The 16,721-nt window shown below is 47.4% G+C and overlaps 1 protein-coding gene across 1 annotated transcript in view; it reads right to left on the reverse strand.

The window, feature by feature from the left end:
- Positions 1–931: 931 nt before the first annotated feature.
- Positions 932–16,721, reverse strand: part of ABLIM3 (actin binding LIM protein family, member 3) — a 119,359-nt gene continuing 103,569 nt past the window's right edge. The window contains exons 16-24 of the mRNA XM_011985391.1: positions 15,743–15,877; positions 14,221–14,285; positions 12,796–12,943; positions 11,141–11,170; positions 10,480–10,538; positions 9,568–9,628; positions 8,777–8,784; positions 8,148–8,228; positions 932–3,086 (exon numbers count right to left, since the gene is read on the reverse strand). Coding sequence (XP_011840781.1) covers positions 2,973–3,086; positions 8,148–8,228; positions 8,777–8,784; positions 9,568–9,628; positions 10,480–10,538; positions 11,141–11,170; positions 12,796–12,943; positions 14,221–14,285; positions 15,743–15,877 — 701 coding nt within the window. The 3' untranslated portion in view covers positions 932–2,972. The remainder of the gene's footprint in view (positions 3,087–8,147; positions 8,229–8,776; positions 8,785–9,567; positions 9,629–10,479; positions 10,539–11,140; positions 11,171–12,795; positions 12,944–14,220; positions 14,286–15,742; positions 15,878–16,721) is intronic.

A 16,721-nucleotide genomic window follows, 5' to 3' on the forward strand; every position in this document is an offset into this window, starting at 1 on the left:
TAGAGAGCCTGGTTCCCCCTGTTGAGGCTGAAAATGCCAAATGCCCAGTTTCCCAGCCCTTACTGCAGCAGGGGCATGGACATATCCCTAGTTCTGGCCAGTGGGATCCGAGCAGAAGTCTACTGAGGACTTCGGAGAAGTTTTTCCGACTACAATAGACATGCAATAGACTTTCTTGTTTTTTGATATGATTGTGTGAGGACATGATGCCTGGAGCCACAGAAGCCTCTTATAAACATAGAGGACATGTGGCTGAGGGCAAGAGCCAACATGCTGAGGATGGTGGGACACAGAGATACAAACAACCTGGGCTCTGGACTCCATCCCTGAGCTGCTGAATGTACTAACTCTGTGCCTTGGATTTCTGGTTGTGCAAGACAACACGTGTTCTCACCGTTGAAGCCACTTGTAATAAGGTGCTCTCTTTACCTGCAGCTGGAAGGATTTTGCCTAATAAGAGTGGTAAGCCGGTCTCTCTGAGTCAGACAGGCTGGAATTCATTCCTGGCTCTACCATCGGTAATTGTGGTTCTCTTCAAAGCTATTTACTCATTTAGGAGATGGAGATATTAATAATGGCTACTTCTTGGGTTGTTTCAGAAGCTTAAATGAGATGATGGGTGTGAAGTGCTCGCATAGAACTTGGAACATTGCTGGTGCTTAGTAATAAGGAACTATTATTATTGTTTTTGATCACAGAACTTCTTTGTTGTTGGAACATCCTCTAGCATCTTGAGGGATCCTGCATTCTACAGAAAACAATCTGAGTGATGTTTACCTTTACCAAACTTTCTCATTTTACAGAAGGAGAAACTGAGGTCAAAGGAGTGGCTGCTGTTTTGGTGCTTTTATTTTGAAAAATGTGCAGGGGTCAGCCTCTTCCCATGTCAGTCATTTCCACTCCCACACAAGAAACAACAGAAGGACACAGGTTTAGGGTTGAAATGATGTGCTTTTATGGGAAACAAAAATATCCAACAACAATAACAAAAGCCCTTCAATCTCGCCAAGTTCTTAACCAGTGACAATGAGGCAGCTTCCATGATTGCTTCTGGCTGGGGACGATTCTAAAGGGTCAGGAAAGTGAAAAGACATTGGCCAAAAAGAGAAGTTGCAGGGAGGGCTGACATCCTACATGAGAACACAGCAGACTTCCCTGTGGCCCCTCACCCTATCACCCCTTCAACTTAGAATCTCCTCCCAATCTACAAAGATCCTTCCTGAATTTTCCTCAGATGCAATCTCTTTCAGAAAGCTTTCCTTGATCTGCTCTAACTGCATATGACTTTTCTTTAACATCACGCACACTTTCTCATTCCTTCTCTGATCACTTTCTGCCTTACATCCGTTATGTTTGGGTACATGCCTTACGATACCCACTATTGGTAGGCATGTCCCTGAGACTAAGTCCCAGGTTGACTCACCCCTGTGCTCCCCTCCCCCTCCCCCAGTCAGTGCTCAGTATTCAGCAGGTGCTCAACATCAGAGGTGCTCAGTGAGAGTTTGTTCAATTTAAGTCAGTTCTACATTTGCCATGTCACATCACCAGCCTCTTGAGAGTCATTATTGTCATTTTCACTTCTTCATCCTTCCTCCATGATCTCAAAATGGTCTGACTCAAGGCATCTCCAAGAAGGAACAGCCCCCACCAAACATTGCCCACTCAAGGTGAAAGGTTTGGAGAGGAGAAGAGAGGTTAAGTTTTCTCCCCTGTTCAGGGAGGCGAGCAGGCAGGAAAAGAAGCCACCGGGGAAATCCGGGATGGCCATGAGCGATGTTGGCCAACACTTCATTTTGGAATCTCATAAGCAGCCACTCTTCCAAAAGTTTCACTGTGAAACATGGCCAACTTTGCAGCAGGAGCCGAGGACTGGTGGGGGTATGTTATGGTTGCCCTGCCAGCCCACAGACCAGAGGCATAGACCAAGAACCTTTCTTTGGGACATGGCCTATTTTCTCTCTGGAGGGCGGTGAGAGTTGTCTCTCTGGTTGTTCAGTTAGAGCTCTGGTGGGAACATTAGCCCTGCGGTGTGTTGAGTTGTCAGGCACATAGATTGTAATAAGGCTAAAGAATACAAGCTGCAATCATGGGCCTCTCCTTGAAAGGGGGAAGGGTCAGGAGGTGCTGGGAGCAGTGAGGGAGAGAGGAGGGTCCCAAGAAATCCTGCAGCTCTGATTCTAACAGGTGCCCTGCTCTGTCTCCCACTTCCGCTCCCTCTCCTTTCCTCTGGTTCTCCAAGTCCAGGTCAGGCAAAGGGGCCAGTTGGAAGCGGTGGAGGGAAGGGAAGGGCCTTTTCCTTTTCCTACCATGAATCCTAGATTTGGACAAGGGAGAGGTTACAATCCAGGGCAGAAGGAGGAGGGTTAGGGAGCTGAGGAGAGGCCTAGGCCCTGTCCACTTCTGTTGACTGGTGTAATAACTATATTTGAGACTCACACTTTTAACTGCATTGCCCCCAGAGAGCACGGAGCTCCTAATTGGGGGTGTTGAGAAAGTTCTTCATGGGCGCTCAAAGGCGCTCATTGATTTGGGGAGATTGCTGCAGATCTTCCCATGGGAGGGCCCCTCTGGGGCCAATAAGGTGTGGAAACCCCATGGTCAGCATCAGCCCTAGAAATTTAAGAAAGGGGCCACGAAGCAGAGAGAAGAGAGACTTTTTCAGGCACCTTCTTTAGGAAAGAGAGTTGGACCTTGGGGCACTCAAATTAGGACAGATGTTTCAGTATAAAAAGGATCCCCAATAAAAGGACAGAGTCCCCTCAAATCCCTTCCCAGATCCCACAGCACTTAGAAAAGAGAAAGTAAGGAGCATAAAAATATCTCGATGACGTGGGCTTGCCTGACAGTACAGAAAAGCAAGTCTCATGGCAGGCAGTGTGTCCCATTACACAAGAGAGGATTATACCGAGCTTCAGTAGAGAGATTTTACATATATCTTTATATAAATGCATATATATTTATAGAGCCTCTGCCTAGAACAGCCGGGCTTGCTTCTTCAGTTCATTCCTCTTCCAGAGGGCCAGCCGGTCAAACTCAGAGATGGTCATGCCAAAGACTTGGTAGAACTCTTCCTGGGACAGGTGGCGCTGAAGGAGGCAGGGCAGGTGGGGGTGGGGGGACAGAGAAAGAGAGCAGCATGAGGATGCAAGATGTGGGGGCAGGTGGAGGCAGCAGTGGGTGCTGCGTGTTCCCTCCGGGCACCCTGTGCCTTGCATGGTGCCTGAGCCTGGGGCGTGTGTGATGAATATTTGTTGAATGAGTGAATATGGAATGAACACTTCCCCAGGGAGGACTCTGGAGCTGATTTGGCTGAAGAGGCCTCCTGTGCCTATGACTCAAGTGGGGCTTCCGCTTCCACTACACACCCCTTGGAGTCCCCTGTTGACTCCTTCCCTTTCTGCATGCCTGCTCCATGTATCTGCATCCAGAAGTGTGTGTGGATTCACGCTATCTCACTCCCCTTTGAGAGAAAAAGGAGCCATGTCCAAGATTTTAGGGGATATTTCCTCTTACTGATGTTTTAACAAATGATCTGGAAGGCTGTTATCAGGCCAGTCAATGAAAAACATTACTGCCATAATTTTTGATGCACCAAAGTGTCCTTTTATCTTTTTCTGATATGAAAACAAGTATGCTTTATAATCAAACCCTTGTCTGCATTCTATAGTAGATTTTCTCCTCTTTCTGGCCTCCTTCCCTTCCTCCCCTCTAAGCAGCTTTAAAAGTGTGATACATTGTCAAAAGCTTTTAGAGTTAGAAACATACAGCACTTAAAATGTAAAATGTTAACAATTGGTGTATTTAGTGAACGGTAGATGGATGTTCATTTTACTATTCTTGAAACTTTCTTGGAGAGCTAAAATTTTTCAAAATGGAATTTAAAATTAAGTTTAAAAAGAGAAATATATGGCATATATACTGCCTGGAAACTTAATGGGTTCCCTTAAGCTGGCTTGTTGGTAGCAATTACCTGAGCTAATTGGGTAACGAAGGAGATTCAATGAAAATTATGTATGTGACCACACAATAATTTGTCAGTTCTTTGGCTTGTTGTCACTGAGAACTTTTTTTTTTTTTTTTTTCAGACAGAGTTTCGCTTTGTTGCCCAGGCTGGAGTGCAGTGGCATATCAGCTCACTGCAACCCCAGCTCCCTGGTTCAAGCGATTCTTCTGCCTCAGCCTCCCAAGTAGCTGGGACTACAGGTGTGCGCCACCACGCTGGGCTAATTTTTTGGTATTTTAGTAGAGGTGGGATTTCACCATATTGCCTAGGCTGGTCTTGAACTCCTGAGCTCAATCTGTCCTCCTCAGCCTCTCAAAGTGCTGGGATTACAGGTGTGAGCCATGGCGCATGGCTATGTGAACTAACATTTTCACCATACCTTCAGAATTTCAAGCAAAGGTAATATTGACAATTTTTGGTCAATAATTTTTTAAGTAGTAGAGCTGGGACCAAAGTCCAGGCAAAATGCATTACATTCCCAATGCCCCTCTTGGTCAGCCCCATTAAAAAATTCATAAGTAAGTCTTTCTACTATGAAAAATGTCAAAACTACACAAAAGAGAGAAAACGGGACAAAGCCCATGTCCACTATCCAGATCCAGTAATTGTGAGGTTTTCCACATTTGCTTCATTTATCTATTTTATTTGCTGAAATATTTTAAAGCAAAGCCTAGACTTTGTGTCAGTTCATTCCTATGCACCTGAGAATGTATCTCAAAACACACTGGATATTTTCTCACATTGTGGTTACACAATGCCACGAGTAAACCCAAGAAAATTTAACGAGAATTCCTCAGAATTCCCTGATACCTGCCCATTACAAAGTTCCTGTCTTGAAAATGTCTTTTTACAGTTGGTTTGTCTGAATTAGGACCCAGGCAGTGCCCACACATTGTATTTGCTTGTTAGATCCCTAAGACCCTGCCTCTTTCTTTGTACTATTGACTTGTCCATGTTTGTGCTACTCAAGTAAGTGATGAAAGGCACCCTGGATAGGAGAGTCCCCCTCTCTGCTACTTCCATGGTAAAGACTGAGGGAAACTGTACTTTGGAATCATTTGTTGTTGTTGGAGGGTGGTGGTCGGTATTGGTTCTCTAGTTGAGTTTCTCCACTATGTTAAAAAATCTTTGTTATGAGACTTGATATAAAGGAACGGTAGAGTCACCCTCAAGTAACGAGTTCAAAAGTCACCCTCAAGTAACGTGCTCACAAGTAGGACACATTGGAAGGAGACCAAGGCTTCTCTCCTCTAAGGGCCAGCTGGGGCCTCCTTTCTCCCTCCAGTTCTCAAGGCCCCTAATGCCACCACTGTCCATCTGACATTTGCCATAGAAAGGTGTTAAAGCAGGAAGGTTAAGAGAGCATCTCTTAGAGCCGGGGAGATATGGCCATGTGACTATGGACAAGTTACTTAACCCCTCCTGAACTTCAATTTCCTTTTGTGGAAAATGGGAGCTTCCTAGTGTCTGCATCATGAATACCATGAGGATGAATGAGCAGATACAGGTCTTGTGCTCAGCACTTGAGGGCACACAGAAAGCACTCAATCTGGTCACTTTCACTATCATGGTGATCTTTTCATGCACCTGTTACATCGTGTGAGCTGCTCCCAGTTTCCTTGGATTTCATCTTCTCCTCCTCATCTTTGTTGTGCTCATGTGACCCTAGACATACTCACCTTCTGCTTTGTTCAAACACAACAAGCTCACTCCTGCATCAGGGTCTCAACACTGGCTGTTCTCTCTGCCCAGAAAGTTCTTCCTGCTTATAAAAGCATGCCCAACTCCTCAACTACTTCGAACCTTTGCTTACATGGCATGCATCCAATGAGACCAGCTCTGATGATGCTATTTAAAACTGCAACTCGCCTCTTCCTCTCCTAATCCCCTTCTCTTCTCTCTTTTAACTTTTTTCCTTAGCACTCATTATCTTCTAACACATAGTGTCATTTATTTTTTCTTTGTGTTAACAATATTGACACAAATAAAGGAGACACATCTTGTGTCTCCTCACACAAAAATGTAAGTTCCAAGAGGGCAGGGGTCTCTGCTTTATTCATTGATATATTGCAAGCATCTTGAACAGTACCTGGATGCTTCTGTGGACATAGGAGGAGAGCTAGGTTTGCTCCCTGCCCTCAGGGGGCCCACAGTGTCAGGATTGTACATAAAACTAGTGCTTGTGATGGTGGAAGAAGGGGAGGCAGCACAAGGCTCAAGTTAAGCTCCCTCAGTTCACACTCGGATTCTGTCATCACTAGGCGATCAGCTTTGACCAAATGACAGCCTTGCTGAATCTTTATTTTCTCCTCTGTAAGGTGAGGATGATTCAGTAAATATTTGTTGGATGAATGAATATCTATTCTCTGAGCTCCCTGAGGACAGGGTCACAGTCTTCCTTCTTCAGTCCCCTCCTGGAATTAGTGCAGGAGGCTGGGGCAGTGTCTTTAGCCCATGGGCCTCAGCTCGGGCTATGCTTTAGACATCCTTGGGTGCTTTTAAATAGTTCTGAGGCCTGAGCACGTTCCCCAAATTGTGATTGAATCGGTCTACCGTGGGGCCCCTGTATGGTATTTTAAAAAAGTCTCTGGGTGATTCTGATGTCCTGAAGAATGTTTCCATCCCTAAAAACTGGCTTCACTGCACTGCCCTGGGAGCTGTCCCCTTCAGCACTGGTGGACGCTCTCATTTGGAGACAGTGAAAGGCGGAGGCCCTTGTTAAAATGTGAGGAGAATCACCCACTTCTAGCAACCCAGCATGCTAGAGTTGGAAGAACTCGCAGAGCTTCCTGGCTAATGTACATTCGCCTCCTGCCCCAACCCTCCACCCTGGGCCAATTCCACGCCAACAAGTCAAGGGCGGCTCGTATGCTCTTCCCGAGGAGTGCTGAGCCTCCTGTTTCAGAAGCCTGCACTCAATTCCATAAACATTTTCTAACACCTCTCCCAGCCCAGGCCCTGTAGTAAAGGACAGACAATGTTTGTCCCTAAGAAATTCAGGGTCAGGCAGAGGAAATGGACACATCCATGATCTGATACACAAGAGAGTGAGAGGTGCTTGATGCACTTTGGATAGAAGGCTGGAGGAGGTCAAAGGACAAGGGGAGTGACCCCTCCTGTAGGAGGGTTGGAGGAAGCTTTGGGGCACAGGGATTACTAGTGCGGGGCCCTGAGGAGCAAGGAGGCTGGTGAGATGGGAAGGGCATTGATATGGCTTGGCCGTGTCCCCACCCAAATCTCACCTTGAATTGTAATAATCCCCACATGTCAAGGATGGGGCCAGGTGGAGATAATTGAATCTTGGGGGCAGTTTTCCATATACTGTTCTCCTGGTAGTGAATAAGTCTCATGAGGTCTGATGGTTTTATAATGGGGAGTTCCCCTGCACAATCTCTCTTGCCTACTGCCATGTAAGACGTGACTTTTTCTGCAAACCTGTGTTGACTGCCTCAGGCCTTAGTGGTCTTCCCTGGACAACAGTAATCTAATGTTCATTGGGCACTTCATACTCAGTATGTTGCCAGACTCTATGCTAAGGGCTTTATGGGTATTGGCTCACTCACTTCTCTTGGCAGCGTGAGGGAAGCACACCAATCACTCTTACTTTACAGAGGAGAAAACCAAGTTGCAGCGAGGTTGTCACTTGGTTAAAGCTGCCTGCCTAGTGATGGCAGAATCAGAGTTTGAACCTAGGGAGTTTGATTCAAGACTTACTTATGCATCTTTTTCCTTCTACACAGTGCTGCCTCCCTCTGTCCCCCATCACAAGCACAAGTTTTATGCACAATCCTGAGACTGCAGGCTCCTTGGGGGCAGGGAGCAAATCTAGCTCTTCTGCAGTTCTGCAGAAGCATCGGCCCTAGTGGAGGACTTACTGTCTCTGTGCACCACAGACACTAACTGAATTGAAGAGGAGGCAGCAAAGAACAGCATGGGGCAGCTTTGGGGGAACAGCATGGGGCAGTTTTGGGGAAAAGCATGGGGAAGTTTTGGGCTGAGGAAATTGGTTCAAGTCCCTGCTTTTTCAAAAAGCTGTGTGATCTTAAAGCCACTCTTCCACCCAGCCCTCTTGAGCTGGATTAGACCAAGCAACTTCCAAAATTTCTTTGAACCCAAGAGCTCCTGCTCAGTTTTTTAGACTTACCTCTAAACGGGTCCTGTCTACATCCTTGGGCAGACGGTTTCTTCCTCTTGTAGTCACCAGCAGCAGTTCATAAGGGTAGATCTAAGGAGAAAGGGAGGTGGTCTCCAGCTTGGGTGAGGGTGGTAGGCTTGTTCCTTTCAGGTATATTTTGTGTCTGGGCTCTCTGTTCTATCCAGAAAGGGCCAGAAATTAAGTCTGGAGGAAGGGCTGGATCTGCCCTTGTTGGGGTTTCCCAGCAGCCTTAAAATACCTTCTCTCAAAAGGCAAGGCCCCAGAGAGTCTCCTAATACTGCTAGGAATGAGCTTGGAGGTATTTGCCATGTGCCCATGGTATAATATGGGCACATGACCTACCGAATGTAAGTGTCTAATATTTGGCAACTGGCAAGTCACCAGAGTGTCTCTAAAGCCCAGGGAGAGTACCTGATTTCAGTAGGCAAGAGACCTAGGGCAGGATTCAGGAAAAGTGGGCCAAGGAGGGACAGGAAATGTTGGTCTTGAAAGGACCCCTGGGGTTATTTATCTCTGTTCCCTTCCCTACATAGACAGTGCTGTCATCCTCCTGGTGATCCCCAGTGTAGCAGCTCCAAGAATCCTGGAGACTCCCAGGGTCTATGCACATCCTTTACCTTGTACTCTGCAGAGAGAAAAAGAGACACACACACAGAATGGAGCCCATCAGTCTTCGCTTTGCATCACTACACGGGCCTCTGTCTTACTCTCTCAGGGGGTCTGGCCTCTATTGTCTCTTTCTCTTGACCACCAGAGACCTTGTCCTTGCTGAATTCATGCTGAAGGACAATCAAGAATGGTATGAGCACAGTGGAAGGCTGAAGATAGGGGTTGGGCTGATCTTGAGATAGTTCTAAGGAAAAAATGGCCTTAGAGATATTTAGAATAGAAATTAGAAGAATCTGAGATCTGAAACACATGGACAAGATCCTCTGTCTTCTGGGGGAATCCTTCGAGGTTCTAATGTGGGCCCCTGCTGCCTGAGTTTGTTCATAGGAGCTGGTCAAGGTTGGTGTGAAAGCGTCACTGGCAGAGAGCAGAAAGCTCATGGAATTCTTACTGGGAACAGTGTGTATTTGGCTGTGAGTGCTTCCTCCACTGGGACTGGCAGGCAACCCTTGCTCCACCATCCAGGGAGAGGAGAGCAGCACTCTGTGATGGTTCTGGGAACCCAGATGGAACAGGTGGCCTGGAGATCACCCAAGGCCAGGACTTGAGAGGATGAGGGAAGAGCAGGGGTAAAGGGAGAAGGTGAGAAGTGAAAGAGAGTAAGAACTCAGGAGAGTAAGGACACAGCCCAGCGTGGGGACAGAATCTGTAGCCATCATTTGCCGAGGGTCAAGCAGCGGTTTTGAGTGGTACATCCGGAAGCCCTCTCCCTGCAGACCCCATGTAGGCCTGCACTCACCTCGCATGCCCCAGTTGACTGCGTTCATGCTGTCGTAGTGGAAGAGGTCTGCGCTGGGCGTCTGCAGAAGAGACAGAACCAGGGCTGGCCTGAGATAAGCTCACTTCTGCCTCCCTGAAACACTCACCCACCTCCAGAAAATGAACCAGCGCTTGTGGGACATAGGGCCTTCTCAGCAGCCTCTGTCTCAAGTTAGGGAAAGTTAACTCGTTGCTCCATCCTTGTGCTTTGTCCTGGCACATGCTGGGCACTCAATGTATATCCATTTATTTGGTGAATTTCACTTCATGCTTTCTTTCATTGCTCAAATACCCCTTTTTCTAGGAGATTTGCCCTGACAACCTGGTTGGAAGTTGCAAGTCACTCCTTCCATGAACTCTCAATCCTTATCCTGCTCATCATTTTTCTTTTTCCATAGCAGCACGCTCAGGGAGCTCAGAAAACGTACAGGACATGTTAGAGGCCAGTGGAGCACAGCAGGTGGGGGTGGGCTGTGGGATCAGCTGGACTGGGCTTGAATTCTGGCTCCACCACTTCTTGTTGAAGAGTGTGGGCAAGTCACCTCACCTCTCTGTGCCTTTCTGCATGCACAAAGTAGGTAAATGATAGTAACCACCTCCTTGGGTTGTGAAGGACAAAACAAATTAGTGCTTGCAAAGTGTTTAGCTGAGTCCCCGGCACAGAGTTATTGCCCGATAAATACTAGTTGTTCCCAAGCCCCTCCGATGGGGGCCCCTTTTCATGAAGGGGTCGCCAGGGAGGGGAGCAAGTCATTGCCATACGGTTATTTCAGTTAACCCACCACTAGCCCCAGGACCTTTGCCCAGATTTCACCTTACAACAAGCTAATGTTGGATCTAATAGCATTTTGGGGACTACATCCCCCCCGCATCTCCCAGCACAGCTTCTTACCCTGTGCAGCCCATTTCTTCGGTAGGCAGGCAGGGAGGCAGATTTGGAGATGAGAGGATCTGAAAAGAAGGATCTAGAGCAATTACCAGGAGTCTCAAGCCATGAGTCCCTCTCCCCGAGGTCATCTGGCCACCAACGGCCAATATTGCTCCCAACCTAGCAGGGAGGGGTGGAGGCCAGAGGCCACCAACTCTTCCTGATGCTCTCCAGATCTGCAACTTGACTGTCTCTGGGGGCATTTCACTCTAGCAGAATTCTAGGCACCTGCCCAAGGCACCCACTCATACACTCTTCTGTCCCTGATCTGCACATCTCTATCTTCCTGTGATAGACCCCTGTGTCCTGGCCACAGGCTGGCTCTGGACAAAGGCCCTGGAATTGAAGTCAAGCTCAGAACCCAGGTAGGAAGGCTCCCAGGTGGTAGAAGAGGTATGTGCACTTTTTTCTCTCTGGGACCATCGTTTGGGGATGGCAATCCTAGTTCCAGAACCCCAAATGCAGACCCACAATCTGAAAAATACAATGGGGTAGACTATTTGAGGTCAGGAGTGTGCCAGGACATCCACACTGTATGGTCATTAGAGCTATGGAGAACTGCAGCTGACACAGCTCTGTCCCTCATGGGACATGATGGGCTGAAGGTAGGGCAGGCAGAACTTACCACTGTCAGCCAGGTAGTGCGACCGAGGGGCTGCAGGAGAGAAAAGCTGAAGGTCATTGTTCATGAGGACAGACAAACATGGTGGAGACAATTCATGGGGACAAAGAGATGTGGCTTCCATACCCGGTCCCCCTGGCTGGCTGGGAAAAGGGGCCTCTTTCAGCCCCTCCTTCCCCACTGGTCAGTTTTTAATTGTTGCACTTGCACCCCATCTCCCTCCCCTGTCCAGCTCCTAGCCTGGCACCTGGCACAGGGCAGGTGCTCTGTGATATTTGTTGTGCAGATGTGCTTGAACAGAGTCGAACTGCAAACAGCACTGGTGCACTGCACAGACCCCAGAGCCAGGGGTTGAACACAGCGGCCCTCAGTGGTCAGGCAGGAAAACAGTCTCAGCAGTTCATTCTGGCTCTGCCATTAGTAGATATCTAACTTCAGACAATCTAATTAATCACGCTTCGGTTTTCTCATCTGCAAAATGGGGAGTGATAGTCTCCTTTGTAGGATTACTGTGAAGAATATGTGACACAATACAGTGAGATACTTAGCATAGTGCCTGACGCATCTATAACACTCCATAAAACTGATTGTGTCATTATTGCCACCAACATCAACATCTTCAATCTCACTGAGAGTCAAGGTGTAGTATGGGGAAGAGGGAAGAGCTTGTGGCCTTCGGGCCACTCCAACTTGGGTCTGATCCTGGCTCAGTCACTTACTGGCTTTCTCACTTGGAGCAAGTGGCTTAACCTGAGTTCTCTCATCTAAAAAGCGGGTGAAAATAATCCCTCTACATTGTAGGAGTGTAACATACCTACAAATGCCTGGCACAAGAAGTATAACAAATGATGCATTTTATTATCCATAAATTATTGATCTGAGATGAGATTTCCTGGCAGGACTGCATCTCACAGGAGTAAGAAAAGGAGGAGGCAGACAGAGAGAGAGAGAGAGTGTGTGTGTGTTTGTGAGTGTGTGTGTCCAGGAATAGGGAGGAGCTTGCAATAAGATTTTCAAGAAGTGTTTGAATAAAGCCCCTGCTTATATAACTTCAAGTCATGGTAGACTCATTACCTCAGGAGGCCATCCCTTGCATCTTTGAGCCATTCTGATGATTATAAGACATTTTTCTTTACACTGAATCTGACTGGAAGTCAGAGCTTCAGATGCCCCAAAGCAATGGGAGTGACTGCTCCAGGCAGAGCACGCTCTTATGTGGTGTCCCATACAGCCCCTTTCCAAATCATATTCTAGACCTTGATGAAGCTTCCAGAGGGGGCATTACAGGGTTTGGGGCTAACCTTTGTGGCCAGCCTCTTCTGATTCTTTTGTTAGCCCAGGGGATTGAGACTGGGCTGGCTACATTCCAATAGAACCTAATTTATAAAAACAGGCAAGGAAGCTGATTAAGTAAGCTCCATTACTGATAAATTGAGTGATCTTGGGCAAGTTACCAAAGGCTTCTGTGCCCTCACTCCCCATCTGTATATGTAGGGTGATAAGGGCATCCCACCCACCACAGGGCTGCTGTGAGGAAGAAGAGAGAGGATGCATGGGCTGTGCCTCAAGGGAGCCTGACTCAGAGAGAACAGCTGCCACTGCCAGCTAGTCACGGAGGAAGGTGTCCCCCCCTGTTGGGCTTCCAGAGCAGTGCTTACAGCCATTGAGGGACATCTCATAGCCAGCTGTGTGCAGGGCTTCCCGGCTGCTGGTGGAGCTCCGGGGAGGGGTCCAGGGGTCTGCATAGGAGCTCGACCGGGCCTTCATCTCTTCCTTCAGAATCAGCCGGCCGATTCCACTTTGGAGCTGAGGGTGGGGGAAGAGCAAGATGAAGTTAGAAGGAAAGCAAAGGAGACTGAGATGGAACGGGCTTGGGCAAGGCTGAGGATCGCATTCTCTATAGCAGCCTGCTCTCACGTTTGCCTTCCCAGCGTCCCTCCCACCTTGTGGCACCCATATTTCCTGTTGCAACCTCATCTGGTCTTCCACAAGTTGTCCTGTGGTCTGGGTGGGGGTCTGGTGGTGGGCACAAAAAAGCAAGCCTGGCCAGTGACAGGATCCCATTGTCCTGGCACAGTGATTGATTCAACAATGATCAGATAGCCACCTTTTTCTTTTTAACTGAGGTGAAAATTATGTAACTTCTAATTAACCATTTTAAAGGAAATGATTCAGTGGCATTTAGTGAATTCACAATGTTGTGCAACTACCACCTCTATCTCGTTTCCAAATACCATTATTTCCCCCAAAGGAGACCCCATACCCATGAAGCACTCACTCCCCATTCCCCTCTCCCCCAGGGGCCTGGGAACCACCGATCTATGTTCTGTCTCTATGAATTTGCCTAGTCTGCATATTTCATGGAAATGGAATCACATAATATGTGACCTTGTATCTGCCTTCTTTTATTAAGCATAATGTTTTCAAGGTTCATCTTTATTGTGGCATGTATCACTACTTCATTTCTTTTCATGGCTGAATAATATTCCATTGTATGGATATACCATATTTTGTCTATTCATGAGCTGATGGACATTTGGATTGTTTCCGTATATTAGCTGTTGTGAATAGTGCTGCCACGAATATGGGTGTGTGTATATATATATATATATATATTTGTTTAAGTCCTGTTTTTAATTCTTCTGGGTATATATCTAGGAGTGGAATTGCTGGATCATATGGTAATTTTACGTTTAATTTTTGAGGAACCACCAAATTGTTTTCCACAGTGGCTGGAACAAGGGTTTCACCAGCAACGAACAAGGGTTGCAAGCACCTGCTTACCATTATGTGAACACAGCTTGCCTGACTATGAAGCCAATCTAGAGGCAAGCCCCACAAGTGAGAAGACAAATTTTCTATGGCATTTTTTTGAGCAGTTGGATCTAGTCATAGTTTAAGCTAATGCTATCATTTGATTTTTCAGTTATGCAAAGCTATGCTTTTCTTTTTTCTATTATAAGTGGGCTTGAATTTGTTTTTTGTCACTTGCAAATGAAAAGATCCTTAGCGATATACCCAAATGAAAAGATCCTCAGTGATATATGCTCTAAGCATCTTACTCAGTGGTGTGGCCTGCTCACCTTGTGCATGCTGCGGTCAAAATCATCCTCCTCTCCTCCAGATGAGAACCTTCTGGCTCGGGGCACTGTCAAAAGACAGCTAAGATCAGCATGTGTACCCCACTCGGCCTGGCTTAAGGCATTTTTTTTAAAAAAGAAAAGCCACTTTTCTTTCTTTTTAATCTTATTTTTCAATAGAAACAGTCTCATTTAAGCTAAGCCCCACATCAGCTGAAAGTGATCTCTGCTACCTTTGTGGTCTGTGAACACTCATCTCCCATAGGGACGGATCACTGCCCACTTGGTTATAGTTGTATTTGTATCTTACCTTCTTTTCTAGATGAAGACTTCTTTGAGAGTAGCAAAAGAGTCATCCTTTTATTAAATTTTTAAATTTTCGAGACAGGGGCTCACTCTGTCACCCAGGCTAGGATGCAGTGGTGTGATCATGGTTCGTTGTAGCCTCAAGCCCCTGGGCTCAAGGACTCCTCCTGCCTCAGCCTCCCATGTAGCTGGGACCACAGGCATACACCATCACGCCCAGAGAATTAAAAAAATTCTTTTTTGTAGAGACGAAGTGCCATGTTGTCCAGGCTGGTCTCAATTTCCTGGGCTCAAGTGATCTTCCCATCTTGGCCTCCCAAAGTGCTGGGATTATGGGCGCGAGCCACGGTGCCCAGCCCCAAAGAGTTATCTCTGAGCTTCCATGAAGCTTTGCTCAGAATGCACATTCAATTAGTAAAGACATTGAATCAGAGTGGATCTTGATGAAAATTTTCCCCCCATACTTGAGAGGAACAGCTTGGATTGTATGATTGGGTGAGGTGGTATCTGAGGACCACTGAGACCCCCTTACCAGAAGCCTTCCACCTCCCCACCTCCTCTCTTTCTCCATCCTCCAAACCATTTTTTACCCTCAGCCAAAGTGGTCTCTCAAAAGCACAAATGTGATCGTGCCACTACTTTTAATGTGATCATGCCACTCACTGTTTAGGATAACAATCAAAATGTTTACCTCAACCCTCAAAACCCCTGGGGAACTCCTCCCTCATCTCTACTGCTTCTCTTCCTTTGTGAGTTCAAGGTTAAGTGGACAGCCTTTTCTTTCCTCCAATGGAAACCTTCCTCACATCTTGGGTATTTGCAGAGGTATTTCTATACTCTCTGCTGTGTTACATCCTTGCCACCCTCCTGATGGCAGCTGAGTGACTGCATCCGAGAAGCTTTTGTCATCTTCAGGCTGGACAGCAGGCTCCTGCCATCAGCTCTCCTACCTTCTGTGCATCACGTCCCTCTCATGGCTGGGGCCTATGTCTTCTCCACAAGGGCAGGGACCTGGTCTGTTTTGCTCCCCAGTGTATTGCTAGGGTCCATGGCCAGTGTTTAGTATATATTTGTTGAATGAATAAACACCCTCAGTTATAAACTCTCTAAGCACTCTTATTCAGAATGATTGTATAAAGGAGTCGGCAACTGTTCTGAACACCCGTGTCCTTGGCACAAGTGATAGGGCCCTGGCCCTAAGCTCCTATGGGGGTGCTACCTTTGGGGGACCCGTGGTAGGTCCAGTACTCAGATTCCGAAGCATAGTAGGGGTCTGGTGAGTAGGCGGGACTGTACTTGGAGGTCTGGCTGATGTCTTCACTTGTTTTGCTCTTGGTTGTTGTAGACAAATCACCTGCAAAGGACCCAAGGAGAGCACTTCAGGAAGGCAGAGTGACCGGGCTGGGACTGTGTACCCTTTTCCTATCTCTACCAAGCTCCAGCCCAGGGGAGTGAGGCCACTTCAGGGTCAGGGCTCTCTGTTAGGACTGGGCCATGGAGCATCAGAGCTGGAAAGCACTGGGGCCAAACCCTCATTCTGCATTTAGTAATCGGAGCACCAGAGAGGGGAAGGGGCTTGCTTGAGACCACATAGCATGTGAGCACCAGAACTAGACCAGACTCCAGCCCAGAGCTCTTTCCAGCACATTCCATGGATTTCCAGGTCTGTTCCAGAATGAACTCTAAGGGTATGGCTCCTCAAATAAGACTCGACAGGTCCCAGGTGAGCCCCAACCCTTACCTTCCTAGCCCTTTAGAAGCCTGCCTTGTTATAAATTCGAACGCCATGATTCCTTACAACCTGAGATGGCCTATTCTGCTCAGGAACTACATGGCCTGAAGGAAGGAGTGCTAGACAGGGAGTCAGCAAAGCTGGATTCTGGTCCCAGCTCTGCCACTTTACTCAGCTGTAACACTGGGCAGGCCCTACCATTTCTGCCTTGGTTTCCTCATCTGTAAGTGTCAGAATTGGTCTGCTGGCTCAGGTGCCATCCAGCTTCAAGCTTCCACCTGAAGTAAGCCCAGGACAGGGGTGACCAAAAAGACCCACTGTAGTCACAACTACTTAGAGAGCAGTGACTTCTAGTGGCCCAAACGTGGGTGACAGGCTGGTAGGGCAGAGAGAGGGGCTGGGGAAGTGTGTGTGGCTGCATGACCATTTCTCATGGTCAACTACAGGAAGCTTTAGGGACAAGTTC

The sequence above is a fragment of the Mandrillus leucophaeus genome, unplaced genomic scaffold, assembly GCF_000951045.1.
Source record: "Mandrillus leucophaeus isolate KB7577 unplaced genomic scaffold, Mleu.le_1.0 Scaffold282, whole genome shotgun sequence".
Classification (NCBI taxonomy): Eukaryota; Metazoa; Chordata; class Mammalia; order Primates; family Cercopithecidae; genus Mandrillus; species Mandrillus leucophaeus.